This window comes from Microcebus murinus, chromosome 22 (assembly GCF_040939455.1).
Source record: "Microcebus murinus isolate Inina chromosome 22, M.murinus_Inina_mat1.0, whole genome shotgun sequence".
NCBI lineage: Eukaryota > Metazoa > Chordata > Mammalia > Primates > Cheirogaleidae > Microcebus > Microcebus murinus.
In genome coordinates this window covers 4,272,175-4,296,945 of record NC_134125.1, presented here as the reverse complement: position 1 = coordinate 4,296,945, position 24,771 = coordinate 4,272,175, and the positions used below count along the sequence as shown (strand labels likewise).

General features: G+C 56.7%; 1 protein-coding gene and 1 long non-coding RNA gene across 4 annotated transcripts in view; both read right to left on the bottom strand.

The window, feature by feature from the left end:
* SCARB1 (scavenger receptor class B member 1) overlaps positions 1-20,532 on the bottom strand; it is a 62,510-nt gene extending 41,978 nt beyond the window's left edge. For all 3 annotated transcript variants that reach the window (XM_020282946.2, XM_020282947.2, XM_075996442.1), the window contains exon 1: positions 20,186-20,532. In XM_020282946.2, the coding sequence (XP_020138535.1) occupies positions 20,186-20,311 (126 nt within the window). In that variant the 5' untranslated portion in view covers positions 20,312-20,532. The remainder of the gene's footprint in view (positions 1-20,185) is intronic.
* A 262-nt stretch (positions 20,533-20,794) lies between these two features.
* Positions 20,795-24,019, bottom strand: LOC142863516 (uncharacterized). Its single transcript, XR_012914294.1, has 3 exons — positions 23,291-24,019; positions 22,692-23,017; positions 20,795-22,369 (listed from the first exon to the last, which is right to left on the bottom strand). It is a non-coding gene; the product is annotated as an uncharacterized LOC142863516 (long non-coding RNA).
* Between the last annotated feature and the right edge of the window lie 752 nt (positions 24,020-24,771).

Below are 24,771 nucleotides of genomic sequence, written 5' to 3'. Positions count from 1 at the left end.
GAGAGTTACTCGGATACCAAGCCAGTGCCCCAATGTTGCTGAACTCCTGAACAAAAATCTGGAAACACCTACCACCTTTCATCTCTTATTAAGCATAATAATAAAACATCTATATTACATAAGCCCCTTGGAGGCAGATTTTATGGTGCTTATAGCTCAAAACATCCCATCTGAAACAATGCTTTCTTTCATTTAAACCTAATAATTATTCTGTGAGGCAGGTACTATTAATATTATCCATTCCACTACGTAGTGGAGGACAGGGAGAGTAAACCACTCACTGGCCCAAGGGCACAACCCCAACAGTGGCAGAGCGTCTTGAACTTGGGTCCAACCCAAAGCCTACGCAACAACCACTGTGCCCACTGCCTCAGCAGCAGCTCAGCACAGGCACAGGTGAGGGGATGGCTGGCAGACACACAGCTCTGATCCCAGCCTCCACGGCGAAGGCCCCTCTGACCCCCCCAGTTCCGCCTCCGTGATGGGGTCTCCAGGCAGCCCACCTGCACTGCTGCCCCTGGCAAGCGCAGTCTCGCCAGGGCTGATTTCAGCTCCACCTCTCCACACACGTCAGGCAGAAGATGACCCTTCTAAACACCTTCACTTCAGTAAAGCTGCCCGTTTGCAAGCAAGAACGTCATTGCTCCCCACTCTTAGAAAGGGCTCAGCGAACTGTGCCCGTGGGCCAAACCCAGCCCAAAGCCTGTCTCTGCTCATCCCAAAAGCTGACTAGGTTTTACATTTTTAAAGGGTTAAAAAGATGCAGAGAGGCCAGGCGCAGTGGCTCATGCCTGTACTCCTAGCACTCTGGGAGGCTGAGGTGGGGAGGGACAGGTAGAGATCGCTCAAGGTCAGGAGTTGGAAACCAGCCTGAGCAAGAGCAAGACCACGTCTCTATTAAAAATAGAAAGAAATTAATTGGCCAACTAAAAATATATAGAAACAATTAACCGGGCATGGTGGCGCATGCCTGTAGTCCCAGCTACCTGGGAGGCTGAGGCAGGAGGATCGCTTGAGCCCAGGAGTTTGAGGTTGCTGTGAGCTAAGCTGACCCCACAGCACTCTAGTCCAGGCAACAAAGTGAGACTCTATCTTAAAAAAAAAAAAAAAGATAGAGAGAAATACACCATTTCGTGACATGTGAAAACGGCATGAAATTCACACGGGTATATCTACGAATACAGCTACCCGGTGCGGTGCACTCCCTCACTGTCCGCGACAGGCTCAGCACCACGACAACACAGCAGCGGAGTCGCTCAGACACAACCCGTTTGGCCTGTGGAGCTGAAAATACTATCTGTCCCTTGACAGACAGAGCTTGCCAACCCCTTGACCTTGGCCATTCAGAGATCCAGGAAGGGCGGTCCCCTGCCAGGCCAGCTCCCAGCATGAGGCCAGAGACTCACCCAGCCCTTCCCACCTCGGTGCCCTGCTCTGCCCCACACAGATGCGAGCCTGTTCCCCGGGCTAGAGTGCCGTGGCATCAACCTAGCTCACAGCAACCTCAGACTCCTGGGCTCAAGCAATCCTCCTGCCTCAGCCTCCCGAGTAGCTGGGACTACAGGCATGCGCCACCATGCCTGGCTAATTTTTTCTATATATTTTTAGTTGACCAATGAATTTCTGTCTATTTTTAGTAGAGACGGGGCCTCACCTCCTCCCCGGAGCAAATGAAATGACCCGGTCTGTTCTGGAGAGGGCGGCAGGCTCTAACATGCCTCGCAAGACTGCTGCTAAGTGAGCCTCCCCCAGCCCACCCCGGGCACCAGTCCGAGAACACGTCGAGAAGCCAGCCAAGGCCTTACAACACAGGGCAACAGTGGTGCAGGCCTGGAGGAATCAGAAGCTCAGGTCTGCCTCCTTCGAAAGCTAGGTCTCCCACAAGACACTTGGCACGCTGGGATCTGACTGTGGCCAACAGGCTGGGCCAACTGGTCTACCGAGTGCAAATCAACAGCCCATGCAACGAGGAGGGACCGGTGCCAATTCCCTCTTCAAGTGAAACCCCACCACCACTGTCTTTTACTTTTAATTGTGGCAGAACACACATAACATAAAACTTGCCGACGTAACCATTTTTAAGTGTAGTTCAGTGGCATTAAGTACACGCGCAATGTCGTGCAACCATCACCGCCACCCATCCCCAGAATGTTCTTCATCCTGCCAAGCTAAAGCCGTGCACCCGCTAAACAATAGCTCCCCGTACCCCCTCTGCCAGCCCTGTGCCCGCCGAGCTGCTGCCCGTCTTGGGGAGTTTGCCCGCTCCGGGCGGCTCCTGTGAGTGGAATCTCGCGGTGTCTGTCCTTTTGTGCCTGACTCATTTCACTTTGTGTGACGTCCCAAGGTCCGTCCACGCTGTGGCCTGTGTCGGACTCTCCTTCCTTGTTAAGGCTGCATGATGTCCCCTGATGTGCACGTGCCCATGTGTGAGGCCACCCGCCAGGCCATGAGCACCCGGGTCGCCCCCGCCCCGCCCGCGGGGAGCCGCGCTGCTACGGGGACGCAGGCGCGTGCATCTCTCTTCCAGCGCCTGCGCTCACGGCCCGCGGGTTCACTCCCACACGTGGGTCGCTGCGTCCTACGGCAACTCTACGCAACTTTTCTGAGGAGTCCGCACTGTTTTCCGAGGAGGCCGCAGTTTTACACTCCCACCGCCAGCGCACGCGGGGTGCCCGGGCTCCACGTCCTGGCCGACACCCGCCACTCTCTGGTTCTGTGGCAGTGGCCACCCGAGCGGGTGTGACTTCATTGCCCCAGTGATTAATTAGTGAATCACGAGGGGCAGCTTTCCACGTCCTGTCGGCCATTTGCGGGTCTTCTTTGGAGAGATGTCTCTTAGAGTCCTTGGCCCGTTTTTTAATGGGGTTCTTTGGTTTCCGTTGCTGGGTCGTCCCGCCGCACTTTTAAGACCAGATTTAAGGCCCACAGTCTCCATCTGTTCTGGACCCATCAAGTTCCCCAAACCAGGGAAACCCCCCGACACTTCCTTCCCTCACAGCCCAGCCCACTTGGTACAAAAGAAATCTCAAATCTGTTCCCTTCCTTCCTCATTCACCGCCTCGCCACCTCCCCAGCGCCCCCAGCCCCAATGCGCTGTCTCCCCGAAGCAGCCTGACGGCTCTTTGAGACTGAGGTGGCTCAATAGAAACCAAACTCACACTCCCCCAGGGCTCTGCAAGGCCCCTGCTGGCTTCTTCCGGGCCCTTCTTCCCCCATCCCTCCACCCTAAGCCCCGCCTCAACACAGCGGGCTCCTTCCCAGCCCTGGCCTCTGCCCCTGGGTGTGATGCTGGGAGAAGCCCTCCTGGCCACCCCATCCCAAGGGGTCCCCTCCCCAGCAATCTCTCCACGTCAGCTCGCCTGCCTTGTTCCCTCCCCAGCTCTTGCCACTACCCACGCTCCGCTGTGCAAGTGTTTATCTGCCTGTCCACAGTCCGTGCCTCCCGCAGGGACGTGTGTAGCAAACATGTGCTCATGGGGTGAGCAACCTGCCCGCCACTTGGGCCCTGGGGTCCCGCCTCCTCCCAGCACCCAGCCCCGTCCTGTCTGCCCCACTCGGGTGGTTCACAGACAGCTGCCAGAGCCTCCCACCGGGGCTGGCCCCTGTGCGGAACGAGGACTGTAAATACACCTAAAGAGCTGGTGACAGATGCAAAGCGCCCAGTGTCACTCTTGGCCGGGGTGGGGGGCACCCTGCCAGCTCACCACTGTCCCCCACGCAGGCACCTACCCCAACTGGGAGAGCCCAGGAACGCTGGAGACACAAGGCTGCCTGTTATCATGTTTCCTCCCCCAGACCCCCGTGAAGGACAGCTCCCGTCTCCCCAAGGCTCCGTCCCTGACCCCAGCACCCCAGTCCGGGTCCCTCCTCCCTTCCCCGACCAAGGACGCGATGGCCTGACTGCTGAGCGTCGCCACACTTATCTGCGCTGCCGGGCCACGCACACAGCTGTCGGAGCCGCAGGAAGAGAGGAGCTCCCACGTCAAGCCCGGCCCTGGCATCCTGCGGGAGCGGACGGCGAGGCCAGGCTGCCGACCCAAGGACGGCCTCCCACCCCCGACCACGGCCACGGCCATGGCCACGGCTCCTGCCAGCACCGCTGTCACCCACCTCCTGCTCCCCAACTGCCGGGCAGCACGGGCTTGTCCCCCACCCCGTCCGGGGTCCCCTGCACAAGCCTTTCCTCGCCACCCCACTGTCCTCACTGCAGCAAACCCCCACACGGCTGTCGCCACGACCAGGCGCCACTCCGAGGCCTCGCGACACCGGCGCCACCCCACGCTGCAGACAGGGAAGCCACGGCTGCGAGATTAAGCCATTGCCCAGGGCCACGACAGTCTGTGGACACTACCATCACCCCACCTTACAGATGGGGAGACTGAGGCTCAATGAGGTTAGGGCCCTGCCTGGGACAATGGCTCAAATGTGGGCCTGTTTTCCTAGTCCCCTCTCTCAATCGCCACATATAGTGAGATAATGATTAAGTAATAAATGGTATTTGCCCATTCTTTTCATTATTACCTCACTTGACAAGGTGGAAAGTGCACGTACTATACCCGATGGGGAAACTGAGGCAGGAGGTTTGCAGAGCTGTTTGCAGAGCTGGGGTGAGGATGGATCGTGTGCCGGAACGGGAGACGCACAGACCCGTCTAGGTGCCCCCCCACGAGAGGCAGAAAGGCGTGGGGACGTGTGAACATGTGGGCCGAGTACCAGGGACGAGGTGCGTGGGAGTGGATCCCCCTCTGCGGACACAAACGTGTTTTTTCCAGGAACGGGCTACAAGGAACTATTAACCCGAGTGACAACTAGAGCAGGGACCGGCTGGGGACAGGGGGCAGTGTCATGCTGTGCCTTTCCAGAGATTGGACCCTTTTCCGGAAGGTGGCAGTCCCCACCTCCGTCCCATGGGGAGGTGTGGGTTTAGGCCAGTTTCAGGCGTCCTACCACCACGGGCCGAATTGCGTCCCCCCAAATCCACATGTTGGAGCCCTAACACCCGGGGCCTCAGGCTGGGACTGTATCTGGAGACGGGGCCTTTAAAGAGGTGATTAATGAGGCCACTGGGGTGGGCCCTAATGCAGGCTGGCTGGTGGCCCTGTGAGAAGAGATTAGGACGCTCAGGGACACCGGGGTGCATGCCCGCAGGAGGGGTGGTTGTCTGTGAGTCCGGGACGGAGGCCTCCACAGGAGCCAACTCGCCGACACCCTGATCCGGGACCTCTGGCCTCCAGAACCGTGAGGAAATTAATGTCTGTCGTGGACGCGCCCCGGTGTGTGGCCTTCGGTGACGGCAGCCCGAACAGACGCTCGCCCACCAAAGCCCAGGGCGGTGAGGAAGCTGCCCGAGGAGGCCACACGGCCGGCAGGAGGCAGAGGCGGGACCTGTGCACCCACCTGCCGTGCGGTGTACAGACCCAGCCCCGCAGGGAGCTCGGGGACACGTGCGGATTTAAAGACACAGCCGCACAGAGGACGGGGACGGGGCAAGCAGGGGCTCGAGCACACGTACACGCGTGTCCACGGCGGCTCTGCTCCCAAGAGCCGATGTCCGCGATGCCCCTCGACAGGTGACCTGATAAACCAAATAGGGGCCACCCAGACAGGTGGGCCTCGCAGGCCGGGCACAGGAGTGTTCGTAACCTAGAACCAGAGACGCCACAGCCATCAGGAACGAGACGGGCGAACTGTGACATCCTGGTGGAATATCACACAGCCATGAAAATGGGCGGCTTGTTGCAATAAGACGAGTAAATCTCACAAACACGATGGGAAGCAAAAACAGCAGACCAAAGCGCAAATGCAGAGGCAGGCTTCCACACAAGTTCAAAGTGAGGCCACACTAAGCCCGGTGCTTGGGGACAGCTACAGGGGTGATGCCATAGAAAGTCAAACAAGCTGGAAAAGGCCTGGTTTCCTCCGCAGGGGTGACGGGGGCAACATTTCACAATGAAAAGAAACAAAGACTCTGAGTTTGAGAAAGGGCAAAGCCAGAGGTTGCGGCAGGTGGAGTCCGGGGCGCCTGGGAACAGGCAGGGGAAGGAAATCCCAGGGATGGGGGAGACTTTGCAAAGCCCGGAGCTGCCAAGGGATCCCGGCTGCAATAGGCTCTCAGCCGAGTAAAGCCGGCGTGACCTCCGCCCCACTGCCAGGAGGCCACATGGGGCCAGGGTGATCTGGCACACGGATTTCTGCGGGGCTCAGGGGCCAGGTTGGAGGGGTGAAATGAGAGAAGCCCTTCCCCACTCCTCCAACCGCCTCCCCTCTGCGCCCGAGTGGCCCTGGCACCCCAGGGCTCCGCAAGCTTTCTGGCCCGGGGACCAGGTGGGCATCAGATCCACCACCTCTTCCCACGAGACGTGCTGGGGTGGACGCAGGCTGGCCCCGGCTGGAAGGATTGGCACCTCTCTACTGGAGGACAAGGACTCAGAGCCAGGAAAATGAGGAAGAGCGGGGAGGAAGGGCCAGGAGGAATCGCAGGCTTCTGCCAACCCAGGGGATTCAAACTCGCCCTGGGGTCTCGGCCCGCTGTGCGGTGGGGCTGCCGGGCTTGGGGGGTTGTCCAGCCACCACCCCGGCTTGTCCAGGAGAGCTCTGCTCCCATCCGACTCACACAAGGAGGCCTTTGTGTGGGAGTCTGTGGGAGGAACACGTGCACTCATGAGAAAGCGACCAGACAGATCCCAGCCTAGGGACACCTGCCAAAAACTGCCCTGTGCCCACTGCGGCAGCACATACACTAAAACCGTAACAACACAGAGAAGATTAGCATAGCAATTTAAAATAAGAAAAAAAGAAAAAACCAGCCTGGCCCCTCCGCAAACGCCAGTGTCGTGAAAGACCCAGCAGAGGAGAAGGGGGGGCGGTCTGGACCGGGGGGAGGAGCAGACGAGGCGACAGGACGTAGGACGTGATTCCGGATTTAAAAACTGAGAACAAAAAACTGCCATGAAGAGTGTTACCGGGACCACAAGGGACTCTGAATACAGACTGGGTGTCAGCTTACAGGGGTGGCCCACAGGGCTTTCCTGAGTGGGGCCACCGTCTGCGGTCACAGAGAAGGATGTCCTTGTCCTTAAGCCACACACAGGCTGCCGTGCTCTGGGTGGGATGTCACGATGTCTCAAAGTGACTCTCAAAGGCTCAGCAACGACAGAGAGAGAGAGAGAGATGCACATGCAGCTAACTAGACTGTTCTTGCAATTTTCCCAAAATAAAAATTTTCAAAATAAAACCCCAGGGCGGGAAAAGAACACGGCAGGCTGTGCTGCGGATTGTCTCGCGAGTTCGCAAGCTCCCCGGCAGGGACGGCTGAGCAAACACTGCACCGGCGCGGCGCGGAGCGTTGGCCGCCGTCTAGGGAATCAGAGCGCGATAATCTCCAGATGATCCCAGGCGACAACGGAGCGAGAGCTGCGAGAGGCGCAGGGACGCGTGCATAATGTCGCACGTCAGCAAAATGACGACAGCCTGATCCGTCCACACGCCTGTGTCTACAAGGGCAAGACGCTGGAAACAGCAAGCACTTGTGTGACGCTTGCCAGGCTGCTGTGCTAAGCGCTTGACACGTGCCAGCTCCTCACCCTTCATAACGGCCCCGCGAAGGAGACACTTTCATTAAGTCCACTTTACAGAAGAGGGGAAAGGGCACCGAGGTTAAGCCGCTTGTCCCAAGGGGAACCCAGCTGGGAAGTGGCGGGGCCAGGATTCGAACCCCGGCCACCTTTCTCCAAAGTCCGGACCCACCTAAGCTGCCGGACGTGGAAGCCCTGCCGAGGGCTGGAGAGAAGGCTGGGGACCGGGGAACTCGTGAATGGCCATGACAGTGACATGTCAGAACCCTCCACCGCCCAGCCCCTCGCGCTGCACTCTGCCCGTACCCCTCCCGGGGCAGGTCCCCACGTGGGCACACAGGGCTCTCTCGGCTCACAGAGAGGCCTGGCTGTCGTGGCGGGCGCCACACACACACACACACACACACACACACACGAGGCAGGAGCCACAGCCCCTATGTTGTTCTGCATGGAGGAGGGGGGACCCCACGGTTTGGGGCAGGGGCCGGCGGGCTGGCAGAGCCCGGGACGAATGCAGGGACACACTGCAGCGTGTACCTGTAGGTAGGACGTCAGATCACCTGCTCCCACTGCGGCAGAGCCTGACGCAGGCCCCTGGGTCCCGGGCTCAATCCCCCACCCCCGTCCTCCCGGCCCAGTGCACACCCCAGGGCCTCTCGCCTGCGGAGGACAAAGCCTGAACTCTGGCACACCCCGGCCCTGACATCTCTCCCACTTTATACAAACCAGGGTGTGGTTGGATTGCCATGTGGATGGGACCCTGGGGACTCTGCCCACGGAATAGTCTGCCCCCTCCCCCCAGCACTTGCTGCAAACCATCTCTGCGGCCTCGAGCAAACCCCTGCTTCCTCTAGGTTTGGCTCCCCAAGGGAAAAACTCAAAGCTGGAACTGGGTGAAACGCAAGTCGTTCCAGATCTACCAAGCTGATAATTTATGACTTTCCCTGATAAAAAACAATTCGCTGATTAACTAGCACCTCCTGAAGAGGTCTTGGATACACAGCCAAACAAAATAATCTCTATTACTATAACGGCAGAGAGGCCACATGGGGAGGAAATGGGGAAACCGCTCAGGGGCCCGTTACTGTCTTTGCTGCCTGTCACCCTTTCCTCCTTTCACTGTCAGCGCCTCGTTTTTCCTCAAACACACACCCCCAATTCCTACCTGAGTGGTTTGGGGAAGAACTACTTTCTCCTACCCAAGCCTGACCTATCAGAGCAGGCCATTTCTGAAGCCACAGTGCAGTGATTGGTCGAGGGATGCATAGGATTCCAGCCCAACCAATCACAGCCTGAGAACATTTCCTCCATAACTTTTCCCAGCCATTGGGAAAATTCTCTAGTCCCCCGACCTGCAACATCCCCCAGAAGACCCTGCCCTTCGGAGACCTCTCGGGAAGACCAAAGCAGCTGGCTTCTCCCAGACGTGGCCGTTTGTTTTCTAAGCCTCTGATGAAGCTGTCGGAAGATGACAGCGAAGTGTGCATACACAGCCATGTGAATCTTTAATTCCAGCCTTGCATTTACCCAGCCGGGGCCCCAAGGGAGGGACCCCCAGGGTCACAAGAAAACTCCCTCCCACACTCTCCTTGCAGCAGCACTAACCCAGTCTACCCGGGGCGGCACTGCTATTTTCCTTTTATTTTTTTCAATTATGTGCACATAGATGACGCTGCGTAAATGACATGCGCGTGAGCTATGCCTGCAGCATTCCCTGCGGAGTAAAGTCACCTGCAGGACGGACTCAGTCTCCCAACTCGGCTTCACACAGTCTCTGCCGGTGAGGACAAGAACGAGAAACACAAATGGTTCCACTGGAAATAATGAATTTAGGCTTCATGGCGGCAGGGAGGGAAACACTCCCAGCCCCAATCCCAATCCAAGATGCCAGGTGGGACCAAGACACCAGCCTGAGGCTCCCTGCTCCCTCCTGGAGGGAGGGGGCCCCTCGGCCAGGACAGGAGCTGTTCTCCACCCAGCATCCACAGACAGCCTCGATGACAGCTTTGCACACCTGTGTCCTCTCCTCCTGGCCACCTCGCCTTCATGCCGGGGCAGGAAGGACGTCAGTCAAAAGACAGCAACGCTCAGACCGGGGCGACACCCCGGCACTGGAACTAAAGAGAAGCCACCGAAATCCACATGCAGGGTGCTAAGACTCAGGCCCTGAATCCGTGGATGCACCCCAGGGACCCAGGCTTCTGGGTGCTCCCTTGGGCATATGACCTGCCTGGGGAAGGTAGGTAGGTAAGCCTGGGGACACCAAAGCCCAGCAAGGTTATGTCACTCACTGCCACAGACAGAAAGTGCAAGCTGCACAGATGGGACTTGTGCAAGAGCTAGGACTGAACCCAAGGAGTCTGGGTCCCAAGTCCATGCTTTTGAGATCTCCCCCAGGACCCGCTCCCTGTCTCAGCCCAGGGTCCCACCCTACCCGTCTCCCTGCCCTGACAAGGGGCTCCATCTGTGGAATGCAGCCCTAAACAAGACAGACAAGGTCCCTATCCTCACAGAACCACAAGCAAGAGAACAGGACAATTTCAGAGACTGACAAGGGCTCAGAGGGAATAACACGGATTGGTTACAGTGCAGGTGCAGCAGACAGTGGGGGTGGGGGACAGCTGTCCATGGGGAGGGGTTGGTGGTCAGGGGCTGTCTTCTTCAACAGGTTACCTTTGAGCTTAAATATGTAAAAGGAACCAAGCATAAGAGCCAGGGGAAAAGCAGTCCAGGCAGAAGGAAGAGCATGTGCAAAGGCCCTGAGGTAGGAAGAACATGACACATTAGAGGAAAAGGAAGGCCCTCGAGGTGGGAGTGCCAAGAGGTGAGGTAGGCAGGGCCCCATGAGGAAGGGACTTACAGGCCGTGGGGCCAGAGAGGTCTGATGCCAAACACAGATTTTAATCAGCTTTGTGAGATGATCCAGTTTGCATTTTTTAAAGAGTCTTCTGGCTTTGCTCGTGAGAAGGGACAACAGAGCGGCATGAACAGGCGGAACAGGCAGCCGCACCGAGAAGCTCTGGCAGTTGCTGGCAAGAGATGATGGCAGCTCGGCCTGGGGCAGGGGCCGTGGTGGGTGGAGGGGAGCAGGCCCTATGTCCCTGCCAAGGCCCACAACCTGCCTCCAGTCACGAACCATCCTGGGAAACAACCCCTGTCTTTTAAACATCCGTCCAATAAATATTTGAGAAGTTCAGATCATGTGCTAGGCGGCGTTCCAGGTGCTCGGGACACAGCTACAAACATCACGAAGGCCCCTGCCCTCCAGCCCCACGTTCTCCTGGGGAGAAACAGCCAACAAGCGATGAGCGTGGCCCGCGGGCAAGCTGGGGCTGCGGGGAGGACATGGCAGGGCGGGCAAGGTCGGGAGCGTGGGGACAGGAGGCGGCGGGATCCTGACTCTTAGCAGAGGGAGGGCATGGTGAGCACATGAGGTAGACAAAGACCTACAGGAGGGGCGAGCCCATGTCAGGGGAGAGGGTTCTGGCAGAGGGAAGAGCTAAGGCAGGGGTCCTCAAACTTTTTAAACAGAGGACCAGTTCACTGTCCCTCAGACCGTTGGAGGGCCAGACTATAGTTTTAAAAAAGCTATGGGCCGGGCGAGGTGGCTCACGCCTGTAATCCTAGCACTCTGGGAAGCCGAGGCGGGTAGATTGCTCGAGGTCAGGAGTTCAAAACCAGCCTGAGCAAGAGCGAGACCCTGTCTCTACTATAAATACAAAGAAATTAATTGGCCAACTGACATATATATAGAAAAAATTAGCCGGGCATGGTGGCGCGTGCCTGTAGTCCCAGCTACTCGGGAGGCTGAGGTCGGAGCATTGCTTGAGCCCAGAGTTGGAGGTTGCTGTGAGCGAGGCTGATGTCACGGCACTCACTCTAGCCTGGGCAACAAAGCGAGACTCTGTCTCAAAAATAAGTAAAAATTTAAAAAGCTATGAACAAATTCCTATGCACACTGCACATATCTTATTTTGAAGTAAAGAAACAAACAGGCAAAAACACCCGCATGTGGCCCGAGGGCCATAGTTTGAGGACGCCTGAGCTAAGGTGACTGTGCCCTGTGTCTGAGGACAGCCAGGGGGCCCGTGTGCAAGGGGATGGGGACAGTGACGCAGAGAGAACGGCGTTGGGGTGATGGCACAGGCCTCGTGGACCAGGGGAACGGCTTGGCTTTGACTCCCAGGGGACGGGCCAGGCTGGGCAGGGCTTGGCACAGAGGAGGACGGTGGCTACCGCAGTTCTAACAGCCCCCGTCCCCCGGCTGCTTGCTGGGAAACCCTGCTGGCAGCAAGGGCGATGCAGGAGAGCAACGAACAGGCAGATGCAGGGATCCAGGTGAGAGGTGATGGCACCTGGTCCAGAGTCGATGGTGCCATAGGCGTGGTGAACCGTGGTCAAATTCCGCATACCTTTTGAAGATGAAGCCATAACCCCCTGCCGAGTTCTAGGTGAGAAGCGGGAGTGGAGTGAAGGCGGAGGCTGGGGTGGCTGAGATGGGGCATGGCAGGAGGTCAGGAGGGGGTGAGGTGCGTGTGAGCTGCCTGCCACCCCTGAGCTGAGACGGGAGCCTGGCGTTAGATGCTCGAGGCTGGAGGGGAGGGGAGAGGTCGGGGCCCAGGGCTACCAGCTTGGGAGCGGTCAGGACAAAGACTGCATTTAGTGCACAAGCCTAGATGCGCTCGCACAGAAAGGAAGGCCAAGGCCGAGGCTGGGACACTCCACTGTCAAGAGCTCAGGGACACAAGGAGGAACAACAGCACGTGAGACCCAGAGCAGCCAGCCATTGAGGGAGCAGGAAAACCAAGAGAATGGACATTTAAAGTGGCTCAAGTGGACTTCGAGAAGCTTCCAAAAGAGGTGGAAGGAACTCCACCCAAAATGCCAGGAAGTGAACAAGAGTCAGGCCACTCCAGTTCCCCCCTCCTCCCCAGCACCAGGCGATGGGTGAACAGGAAGAAACAGTGGGAAAAGGGAAAAGAAACCAAAACATGAAGGCAGCCATGCCCTGGGCCGAGAGGGAGGGACCCTGGGCCTCTGGTATGGGGAGGTTTGGAGCAGACCGGGCAGCTTCAGACCTTACCCAAGGGCCCTGGGATGAAAACAGCCAACTCCTGGGCCCTCTGAGGCTCCCTGGCCAAGAATGAAGCTTTCTGTGTTGTTTTTGTTTCTCTTTGTGTTTCAGCTGCAGCCTGGCCACTCCTGGGGCCAGTGGAGGCCAAGGTCACGTTTGAAGGAGAGGGAGGGAGCTGGGGTGAACAAAAGGGATTCTCTTATTGTTCTTTGTGTTTTATTTTTGGCCGAGGCCTCCTGCTGAATCCTCTGCAGGGCTGATGCGTTTGCCTCTCCGGGCAAGGCTTGAGGGGAAGCCCATGGATCCCTCTAGTCCCAAGAGCACGAACCAGAAAACTCCTCTGGTGTCGGCCTTGGGGACAGTGGCTTGTGGCCCCAGGAGCCTCTCTTTTGCCCACCGAGGACATGGAATGCCGTCTGGACACTAACGACCTTTGGACAGGAGCCACAGACACCCAGAGGGCACACAGCCTGTGCCAGCTCTCCACAGGGACCCAGATGTATCCAGGAAAAAAGTCTTCAGTAGGGACCCACGTCCATGTCCCCTTCTGGAAGTTGAAGGCCCGGGTCGGAGGACTGTGGGAGCTGAGCCGCCCCAAGCTCTGGCGCCTCGGCACAGAAACGGCGGTGATTCCAGGAAGGGCCGGGGTGCGTTTCCTGGAATGGGAAGATCTGGGCAGCTCAAACATAGCCCAGTGCCAAGCCTGGCCCCAGCAAGGCCAGACAACAGTGGACACGTCAACATGCATGTGTACACACACGTCCGCGTACAATGACACACATGAACCTGTGTGTGCACATGTGTGTACGTGTGCTAACACGTGTGTCCGCATCAACACATGTGGGTGCATGCCAACACTTGGTAGCACACTGGATGCATTCGCAAACACTGCAAGACGCATGCGGTACAGCAACACGTGTGGCCACGTATCAACACGTGTTTGCACATGCACCAACATATGGCCATGCACCAAGGCACAAACACATGTTGGCGTGTCAGCACTCGTGTGTTCACCAGCAGCACACGTGGACACAGACTGACACGCGTGTGCAAAAACATATACACACGCTCCTGAAGCCAGGGAGACGCGACTCCACTAGGAGCAAAGAGGGAAACAAAAATAAACTAGACTCAGGGAAACTAAAAATAGCCTGAGTTGTCAGCTGTCACCAGGGAGTGAGTGGAAATAGCTCTCACGCGGCAGGAGGACTAGGAAGCTCGATGGCAGGAAAGAGGAAGAAAAACAAAACAACAGCCAGAGAACACCTGTGATCCCACTGTCCCCAGAGGAAGGAGCCCCTCCCCACCCGTGACCACCGGCAGTTCTACAGCGTGTCCTACTGTCCAATGTGTGGTCCCCCAACACACCCTGCTGTTCTCAACATCACAACTCGCTCCCAGACCCCACGGTGGCGGGGGACGGGAGTTGGGAGGTTAGGGGGGTTGTGGGGTGGCCCTTGGCAAAGGGGCAGATCCAGCCCAGCAGCCCCTGCAGGACAGGTGGGTGTCCGGCCCCAGGGTCACTGAAGCCCCAGGCTAGGAAGCGGCCACCCCCCCAGCCTCACTTGGCGTCTGTGATTGTAGAACAGGACGCTGGTCCCAGACGCTCCCCCCAGGAAAGGGGGAGGTGGGGGCTCTGCACCAGCAGGTTAGGGGTGGGCGGTGACTATAAGGAGAAAGGCCTGGAAGGGCCCACTGGCAATTCGGGGAGAAGGAAGGGCCTTGCTCTGCCCCCCAGTATCTGCCACTGTCGGGGGAGAGCCTACCGGGCGGGCGGTACCGGCCTCCCTGGGTGGAAACCCTGATTCTACCACTTGTAGCTGTGTGGCCCCGGGCAAGTTACTTTCCCTCTCTGTGTGCCCATGCCCTCAATAAAACAGAAGCAACAGTAGCTATTTGGATACTAAAAGAAATGCGTTAATATGTGTAAAATGCTCAGAACAGTGTCCGGCACATAAGTGCCCGTTAACTGTAATCTGTCATCAGCCCTCACCTTTTAACTGACCGACTGGCAAAGGAGACTTGCCAAAGGGCACAGACTCAGGGTCAGACCGTGGCGCCCAGGCGGCCCTCAAGCCTGGGCTCCTGAAGTCTCCCTGTGCAGCTCTGGCTGGGGGCGGGGGGAGTAAGGAGTTTGAGGCTGGGGTGGGGGTCAGGAGGGTACAGGAGCAGCCAGACCTCAACAGCATGTCCTGCCCGGTCCACTCTGCTACCCTTGTAGTGGTGAGGGGTCTACCAGGAGCCCAGGTGCTGCTCTGGCCCTCAGGGACACAGCAGTGACAGTGACAGGAAAGGCCCCACCCCTCAGACTTCTGAGTCCATGAGTGAGAACGAGAATGCACGAATAAACATACAACGTAACGGGGGTGACTTTTGGGGAAGTGGGGGCAGGCTGAGCAGCTAGCTGGGGGGTGAGCCTCCCTGGCAATGGGGAAGCTAGCCAGGGACTCTGAGGTAGGACCAGGTTGGTGGGCTCCAGGACCACCAAGGAGAGGAGCAGGGCTGAGATGAGAGAGGGAATGACAGCGGGGTCGTGGAGACCCTTCAGGCCACTGAAAGGACTTTGGGGTTCACTCAGGGTGAGATGGGGAACCCGGAAGAGTTGTGAACAGCTTGGAACATGACTTAACAGGACCCCTCTGGCTACCACAGAGACCAGGGATGAGACTACTGCCCCAGTCCAAGCAGTGGGCAGGGGAGGGCCGGGTGGGGCAGAGATGGTGACATGTTTCAAGGGGAAGTCAGGAAGATTTGCTGATGTAGGAGACACAGAGGCATCAGAAAAAGCATACAGGCAAGGGTGGCCTAAGGTTTTCACCTCTACACCTGTGGGGACAATTGGAAGTGCCACTTACTGAGATAGGGCCCACAGGTGGGGGCAGCCCCCGCAGCTGCACAAAGCACCTGAGGCTGGTCCGACGAGAAACCAACTTAAAGTCAGCAGAGGGGACTCAGCTTCCCTGCTGGCCATGGGAGAAGGCCACCACGAGGCCCGTCACCAAGACAGTGGCCTGGCAGGCGAGCCTCTCCCTACAGCCCGACCAGGCCTTTCCTGGATGACCAGAGACACACAGGGACCTGGATTGTGCCTTCGTCATTCATTCAAATGCCCAAGGGCAACTGCACGCCAGGCCTAGTTCCAGGCAGCGGGGGCAAAAGTCCCCGTCCTCACGGGGTTTGCCTCTGGGACGTCGCCTCACACACCCACGCCCCCGTAAGGTCCCTCAGGGCAAATTGCCCTCTTCAGCTTGTCTCCTTAGCTGACAATAAGTCATGTGTCACAGCACTGTGCCGGTACTGAGCGAGATGATACTTGCAAAGGTACACTGAACCCCATGTGGCACACTGCAGGCCACCTGTGAATGGGTGCCGTGAAGTTAATGCTCACGGCCCTTAGTGCGTTCCATCCAAACACCTTGTCCAATCCCTCCAGCTGAGTAAAGGAGAAGAAATGAGTCTCACTCCCCAAAGACCCGTCCAAGCCACCAACCACAGGGCCCCTCTGCCAGTGCCTCCTGTGTCTATAGACCTGATTCATTTGGCCATTCTTTGAGGAAAGTTAATGTATCTGTTCATTCGTGATTTTTATTTTTTTAGGGTCTTGCTCTGTTGCCCAGGCTGTAGTGCAGTGGCCTAGTAATAGCTCACTGTAACCTCAACTTCCTGGACTCAAGTGATCCTCCTGCCTCGGCCTCGCAAAATGCTGGGATTACACCTGCCTGCTGATATGGAATTTTTAATTAAACACATAATATATGAATACATTCTATTTATTAAAAAAATAGGATCATTACAGATAAAGTATTAGGCTTCCTTTGGCCACATGCCCAGTCCTCTCCCCTTTCCCTCTAGAGTGACTGACCACTTCTGTTAGTCTGCGTGTGCCCTTCCACACCTTTTCCAAGCTTTTACGTGCTCTAATATTAACCCATTGAACATACAGACTATTGCTTGGTGTTTAGTTTTTTTTAACATAAATAGCACCTGAGCTTTTTCCAACTAGCACTGTGTTTTCGGGGCCTGCCCATGCTGAAACATACGTATCTAGTTCCTTTTTCTAACTTGGATGTAGGACTGCATTCGACGAAGAGCTCCCCTTTCTTTCCTATTCCCCACGGAAGGGCAGACCCAGACTCAGAGTGCGGATTCCTGTCCACCACCGCCGCAGGCCATGCGCCCTGGCAAGCCAGTGACCTTCGCCATGCCTCAGCCTCCTTATCTGTAGGGAGGAAAACTTCCACTGCCTCTCTCCATTTCACAAAGCTGCTGGCAGAGGCAAAGGAGAACCGGGTAACATCTGGGGCACTTCCACACACGTAGTCCCCTTCGTAGCTCCCAGTCTCACCAGGGGAAACCAGATCTGAGCCCGGTCTTGGAGCTGAAGAAAGCAGCTCTGGCTCAGAAGTGAAGTAATCAGCCTGAGGTCCCCGCGGGCAACTGGCACCGCCGGGCCCTGCAACGCTGAGCTGCAGATACTGGCACGGGTTTCGAAACGCATCACGCTCCTACTCACCCTCACCAGTCACCTGAGAAATGAAAATCAGAGGCGCTAAAAACTGACAGTGATAAATCGGCCGTCTCCGGCGCCGACAGTCAGGAGTGAGAAGTGGAAGTGGAGGGTTGGGGGTCTCCTGCCTTGTTAGTGGAAGTAAAAATGGTAGAACTACCCAGAGAGCCAATTTGACGGGAACTGTCACAGTTTACGCTGAGCACACCTTCCTGTCCAGAGGTTCTACTTGTAGGAATCCCCCCACGGAAGGGTTTGCACGTGCACACAGAGAGGCACCCAGCGGGACACTCACTGTCGTTTGTGACGGAGAAAATTATCATGCAATGGGGAAACAGGTTAACAAGTGTGTATGTATCATACACACTATTCAGAGGAACGCCACGCGGCAGAGAGGAAAATGCATTGTGACAACATGGAACAATCTTCAAGTGATATCGCTGAATTGAAAAGCAACCTGCAGGATATTTTTAGATAGTATAGTTCAATTTATGCAAAATACATATATTAATATATACATACATGTGCTTGTGACATACAGCAAAAGGTCTAGAAAGATCCGCACTAATGATGGTGATAATAGCTGGGGAGGAGAATAAAATGGGAGGAACTTTCTCTTTTTACCAACATTTGAGTTTCTTTTACAAGCAAGTACTCGTGTCTTCTGTATACAGTTGCCCCTTAGTGTCACAGGGGAACTGGCTCCAGAACCCCCACAAATGCCAATGTTCAGAGAGGTTCAAGCCCCTGATGTAAAATGGCATAGAATTTGCACATAAACTACACACATCCTCCTGTACACCATCTCTGGATTATTTAGAGTGCCTAATACAATGTAAATGCTACATAAATAGTTGTCATATAGTATTTTTCAAATCTGTATTATTTTTATAGTTGCATTGTTATTTTTTATTATTTTTTTTCCATATATACTCATTCAGAGGCTGGGTGACTCCACGGATGCGGAACCCACGGATACAGAGGGCCAACTGTATGGACTCCTTTCATGAACCAAAAAGCATAAAATAAATAAATAAATAAAAGCACAAGGCCTCCCATTCAAGTTGTGCACAGATCCGCGCAGCCAAAGAAAACACCAGCAGCCGTCCCTGCCCATCCTAGCGTCCCCACCGCTCGGTTCTCTGAACACAGGCTTTCTTCTTCCCCGCCAAGGCACTTGGCTGCTGCTCCAGCCAGGCCATCCAAGAAGTGGCCGTCTTGGGCTGGGCGTGGCTTCTGTCTTCCTGCCTTCACGCCACTCAGCCCTGGACCAATCGCGCTTGGGATGTTCGCAGAAGGGTGCCAGAAGGCTCTCATTCAACTTCAAGCCCAGAGTTCCCAGCTCTGGGACAAGTGAGGACGATGTGGATTTCCTCTGTGGAAGCCCAGAGGAGGGAGGAGGCAGGGAAGCGGGCAGCGCACACACAGGCACGCACACCCCTAACTAGATCGACATCATGACACACAAGACACCCTGGAATAAGCCCCACAACGACTGAGCTGACAAGATTCATCTGGTGTAAAGCCCACCACCTCCACACCCGAAGCAAGAGACTAGGTGCTCTTTGCACAGGGTCCCCTGCTTGCACCACCTGAGTGACAGCCTCTCTCCAGGGCCACCATGCACACTCAGTGGAGTCTTCGGTGTTGCAGAAACCACAAGGCTGTCACGGAGCTAAAGCTAGCACAGGTACTCTGAAAAGCGCAACACAGAAACACCCCTGGCTGCCACGGGGAGGAAGCAGTTCTGTCGCTTTTCCCACCATTCCCAGAGGCAGTGTCGCCATTCACCACTTTGCAATAGGGTTGCAGAACTTCACTGGACATGGCTGGAAAGACCAAAAAATAGACACAGCGTGGCCAGGAGGACTCTAGAGACAACTGCTCCCCCAGAGACCTTGAGAAGGGCCCAACGCCGCTCCACCTTTAAAGTCAGCAGGGTCCCAAGAAGTGGCAGCCGGGTCTAAGCAGATGCAGCCTTCATTCATTCGCTCACTCACCCAGTGAACTGGCGCACAGACATGATTAGGGACAAGCCCCCATTCTTAAGAAACTCAGTCTAAAGCAGCAGGCGGGGGTTCAACCAGCATGACAATCTCCACATGGTCACCCCAGCTCTGTGTCCAGCTGAACCTTTGGGAAAGGTGAGCCTCAGTTTCCCCTCCCAGGCGCTGCAGGTGTTGGCTCAGTGGCTTCCAAGCTCTGAGAGGCTGGAGATTCTGCAATCTCCCAGCCCTTCTTCGCTCAGGTGTCAGCCGGGCTCATTTAGGCGGACCACCCAGGGCAGAGCCAGCTGACCGCCTAATTGTCTCCCCGGTTAAAAGGGCAATGCTGTGTCTGGCCAGGATCAAAGGAAAGACCTCAGGCTGCTGCTCCCAGGAGGACCTTGGGCTGGAGCCTGCGACCAGCGAGCAGGAGAAAAGCGGCTTATCGCGCTCTCGGTCTGAGTCACGAAGGCGTGCGGGGACAGCAGAGCCAGCCCTGCCACTGTGAGAAAGAGTTTTTACATAAAGGTTCCTAACGGCAGGGGATGCTCGGCTGAGCACCTACAGCGGGCTGCGCGCCCACGTGGGCCTTGCAGGAGCACATGAAGGGAAGGTTCCTCCTGGGCTCGCAGGAGACAAGCAAAGCGCGGTCCCAGTTTAACCAGACACTGCTAGAGGCCGCTGTGGAAAGAGGCGTGTGGGTGTTCCCCTGGGCAGCCCTGCAAGGGTAACATGGCCACAGTCCTGACCCGTCCCCGCCCCAGATCCCTTAGGGCAGGGTCAGGTCCCCCGGGTGGCCTCTCATTCAGGCCTCCCCCACCCTGGCCTGCGCGGGCAGCCAAGCCTCTGGGTGCCCCCTTTGCCCTCGGGCTCAGCCTGGGCCGGTGGGGTCCTGCAGCGGGGCAGCCACGCTGGTCTCCCCGTGCTCTGCGGCCGGCCCAGGGCGCCGAACCCCGTTCCTGTCGCCAACCGGCTGGCAGCACCCCTGGCCCGCCTCGGCGCCCTCCAGTGGGGTTGCCTACCGACCCGGGCGCCCCTCACCCACCTTGAGGACCTGCTGCTTGATGAGCGAGGGCAACATCACGATCATCACAGTGCCCAGCACGGCGCACAGCAGCCCCAGGACTCCCAGCGCCGCGGCCGCCCCGCGCGCTCTGGCGTGGCAGCCCATGCTTGCGCGCCCTGGTGCCCGCCCGGAGCTCGCAGGGCTCGGCGCCTGGCGGGGGACGGGGACTGCTACGGACGCGACAGAGGCCGGGACTCCAGGAATGCTGGCCGCAGCGGCACGGCGGGGCCCGGATGGTGGCTCACGAAGAAGTCCAGCAGGTGGCCTGCGGCTTTATGCGCCATCGCCTGCTCCGCCGGACCGCCCCCGGGCGGGCGGCCTCCGGAGCAGGGACTCTGGCGGGGGCGGGGGGCGGGTCCTGGGCCTGCGAAGGGGAGGGGGCGGGGCCGGGGGCGGGCGCGGATCGGCACGGCCTGGGGGCGGGGCCAGGATTGCCAAGCCCCGCCCCACCCTGCCAAGGCCGGCCGGGCGCTCTAGCTTCAGGTTTGCAGCGCCGCGCGCCCTCCCTGCCCCCGTCACCCCCCTTCTTCTCGCTATCCCCTCCTCTCTCCTCCCCTCCCTCGTCCTCCTCCCCCCAACTTCCTCTGTCACTGGCACCACCAAGGCGCACATTGGTAGCAAGTTCTTGCTTGGGAACGCTGCGCCCTAAGGTGGGCTGCACTCTCGACCACCACACTCGTGCTCCGTCCCCGCGTCCCCCGCACACGCTCTAACCCGGCCTCCCTCGCCTGGAACCAGCCTCTGCACTCCCTCGGCCCCCAATTCTGTTCCCGCTGCCTTATTGGAAGGCTTCCCCCGCCGCCCTGTTTGAGGTGGCCCCTAGCCGCCCCCGAGCTCCTCCTTATCGCCGGCACCACCTGGCAATAATGCTCGCGCTTTGCGCTTTGCGCTTTGCGCTCACCGTTTGCTTTGCGCTCACCGTTCGGGCCAGCTGCGACAGAGCCAGCCCGGCTGCCCACTCAACAGGCATTCCGGAATGAATGAAGGAACGAATGAATGAGGGCCTTCTAGGTGGCACGGGATGGTTCTGTTTTGCAGATCAGAGAACTGAGGGACAGAGAAGTCAGTAAGCAAAACTGAGTCCCTGCTTTCTAAGGAAGGCCGAGACTGCTCAGGGGGCACAGCCAGGAGCTGGCACAGAGGCAGGGGACTGCCCTCGGGAATGTGCTTCCCTGCTATGCTCCTCATCCCCTGCCTCCTGGTGCCTGACTGTCCACCCCACATTGAGTTTGGGCCCCTGGTGTGGGCCAGTCCTCTCGTTTTTGTGAAAGATGTCACTGAGAGACTCCTCCTGGGTTACATGGGGACAGGAGGGCTGAGTCACCAACACCTCGGCAAGGCAGCCCTGTCCTCCAGGGCTCAGAATGAGCTCTTCTGAAGCTCTATTCAACCCTAGAAGAAAGCAGCCTTCTCCTAGGCCCAACCTTAAGCGACATGCCCTGGCCTGAAACATTTATTGATCACCTTCTGTGTCCTGGCCAGAGGGCCTTGCCTGGCACCGTCTTCTCAAAGGAGACCCGATACTGTCCAGTGCCCCAAGGAGGGGCCCCACCCTGACCTAGAGGAACAGGTTCAGAGAAATCCAGACTCGGGGGCAAGTGGTTTGGGCCTCTCTGTGCCTCAGTTTCCTTGTCTGTAAAATGGGGATAATAAGAGCCTCTCTTTCCAAGGGCTGTGGTGAGGATTAAAGAAGTTGGAAAAATATGGGACAGTGCTCAGAACAGTGCCTAGAATGTGTAAGTGCAACAAAGCTACTTATTGTTGTTGGTCCAAGCCCTCCACAGCCTGGCTCCTGCCACACTCTGCCCCGTCTGCCGCCTGCGCCCCCGTTGCTCGCTGTACTCCCAGCCTCCTTTCTGCTCCTGGAACATCCTGGCTTCTTCTTGCCACAGGGCCTTTGCACTTGCTGTTCCCTCTATCTAGAATACTCTCCTCCTAGATCTTACCATGGCGACTCCTTCTCCTCCTCCAGGTCTCAGCCCAAAGCCCACTTCTGGGAAGCTGTTGAAAATGGGAGTCCCAACCCACCCTCTGTCAAATCACCCCAGTCTTACCTGAAATCGTCTTGTGTGTCTGCTCACTTATTCCTCTCCCCCAGCTCCCGAGAGACAGAAGCTGGTCTTTGTCCACTAAGGGGTTTATCCTCAGCACCTGGAACAATGCCTAGCACATATCAGGCACTCAATAAATACTTTAATCAATTCACTAATTAGCTTGTTCATTAATCAAAGTACTGATTGATTAATGAATTAATATAATTTCATTAAATTCCTTAAGGCCTTCGACAGCCTTCACTATGGGGATTGTCTTATTTTTAATGCTGGTTGGAGTTCTTGGAAATTAGCCAATTTAGTAAAACGTGCGCTTGGCCCGGCCCTGACGCACGGCCCCACATCCCCCCATCCCGACTCTCCTTGGCCACGCTGTCCAAACCAACTTTTATTTATGGCCAAGTCTTCAAGGTCCAAATGTGCGTGGTGCTTACCCAAGAGAGCCCCAAGGCCGTGGCTGGAGTGCGTCGTGGCACGCCATGCTGTCACTCGACAATGAGAAGGGCAGAGATGAAAGAGTGGTGGACACACATGACCCACCTCCACCTCGCGGAGGGGAGTCACTTCCGGAGGCAGGGACAGCAGCTTAAGAAGGAAGAAAAAAGACATCACATTTTAGAGAGAGGCCTTGCCTTTAGGAAAGACAAAAATGCCAAAGTAAAGAAAGATTAACAATAATAAAATATTACCCATGGGTGTATGGGGAGGGGTCCTGCAAAACCCGAGTCAGATGGTGACTCCTCCGTGGCTCAAAAGCCTCCTGTGATCAGAAAGCCAGATAATGAATGCTGGCAAAGATGAGAAGTTGCAACCTCGCACAGTGTGTGTGGGATTGCAGGATGGTGCCCCTTCTAAGGTAACCAGAGAGCCACCAGAGACCCAGCAGCCTCCTCCTTAGGTATGTGCCCCAGAGGGAGGAAAGCGCGTCCGTGCAGAAACCTGCACGCAAGTGTGCATGGCAGCACTGACCGCCAAAGTGGGGAAACGACCCCGCGCCCATCAGTCCTCACGGGATAAAGAGAATGTGACCTACCCACACGCTGGGATGTTGCTCCACATAAAAAGGAATGAAGTTCTGGTCCACGCGACCACGTGGATGAGCCCTGGAAACACGCGAGTGAAAGAAGCCAGACACGGAAGTCCACGTGTGTGATGCCGTTTATATGAAATGTCCATAGCGGGCAAATCTGTAGAGACAAAAATCAGATTGGTGGTTGCCAGGGTCTGGGACAGTGGGGTGACTGCTGGTATGGGGCTTCTTTTTGGAGCAATGAAAATGCTCTAAAATCGGTTGTGGTGATGGTTGCACAACTCTGTGAATAGAATAAAAGCGATTAAATTGTTGATTTTAAATGGGTGAATTTATGATATGCAAATTATATCTCAATAAAAACTGTTATTAAAAAATACTTTTGGCCGGGCGTGGTGGCTCACGCCTGTAATCCTAGCACTCTGGGAGGCCGAGGCGGGCAGATTGCTCGAGGTCAGGAGTTCGAAACCAGCCTGAGCAAGAGCAAGACCCTGTCTCTGCTATAAATACAAAGAAATTAATTGGCCAACTAATATATATAGAAAAAATTAGCCGGGCATGGTGGTGCATGCCTGTAGTCCCAGCTAACCGGGAGGCTGAGGTAGGAGGATCGCTTGAGCCCAGGAGTTTGAGGTTGCTGTGAGCTAGGCTGACGCCATGGCACTCACTCTAGCCTGGGCAACAAAGTGAGACTCTGTCTCAAAAAAAAAAAACAAAAAAAAAAAAAAAAAAAAAAAAACACTTTCCCATGGCTCCCACCTCACTCAGCGTAAGAGCTACAGCCCTCACCATGGCCCATGAGGACACCATCATCTCCCTGACTTCATGGTTCCTCTCCCCCCTTCCCCACTCTGCTCCAGCCATGCCTGCCTCCTGGGAGCTCCTAGACCTGCTGCCTTGCCCCTGCCCCAGGGCCTTTGCACTTACTGCTCTCACTGCTGGAACGCTGCTCTCCCTAACACCCAGGAGGCTCACCCTCCCTTCAAGTCCTAGCTCAAATGTCATCCTGGCAAGGACTTCCTTCCTATCCACCGTTTTAAATGACAAACCACCCCACAGTATTCCTACCTCCCTTCCCTCCTTTTTCTCCATAGCATTTATCAGCATCCGGCATACCACACAACACACGTGTTTATCTTTTTGACTGGCTTCCTTCCTCCTCTAGAATGAATAAAAAGCTCCGCAGGAGCAGGAATCTGTCTCCTTTGTCCATCACTGTGCCCCCAGCTCCTAGAACAGAGCCTGGCACACAGTCGGTCCTTAACGGTATATGTTGATGAACCACTGCGTCCAGGGCCTGCCTCTGCAGCCAGGCTGCCCAGCTGCCAGCTCTGTGGCCTTGGGCAAGTCGCTTGGCCTCTCTGTGCCCCAACTCCCTTATCTGTGCCGTGCAGGTGGTCTGAGTCGTGCCTGCTTCCTGGGGGAGTCGCAAGTGTTACATGGGTTCATCCTGGCCACACATGTAGCAGGGCGCCTCTATGAGC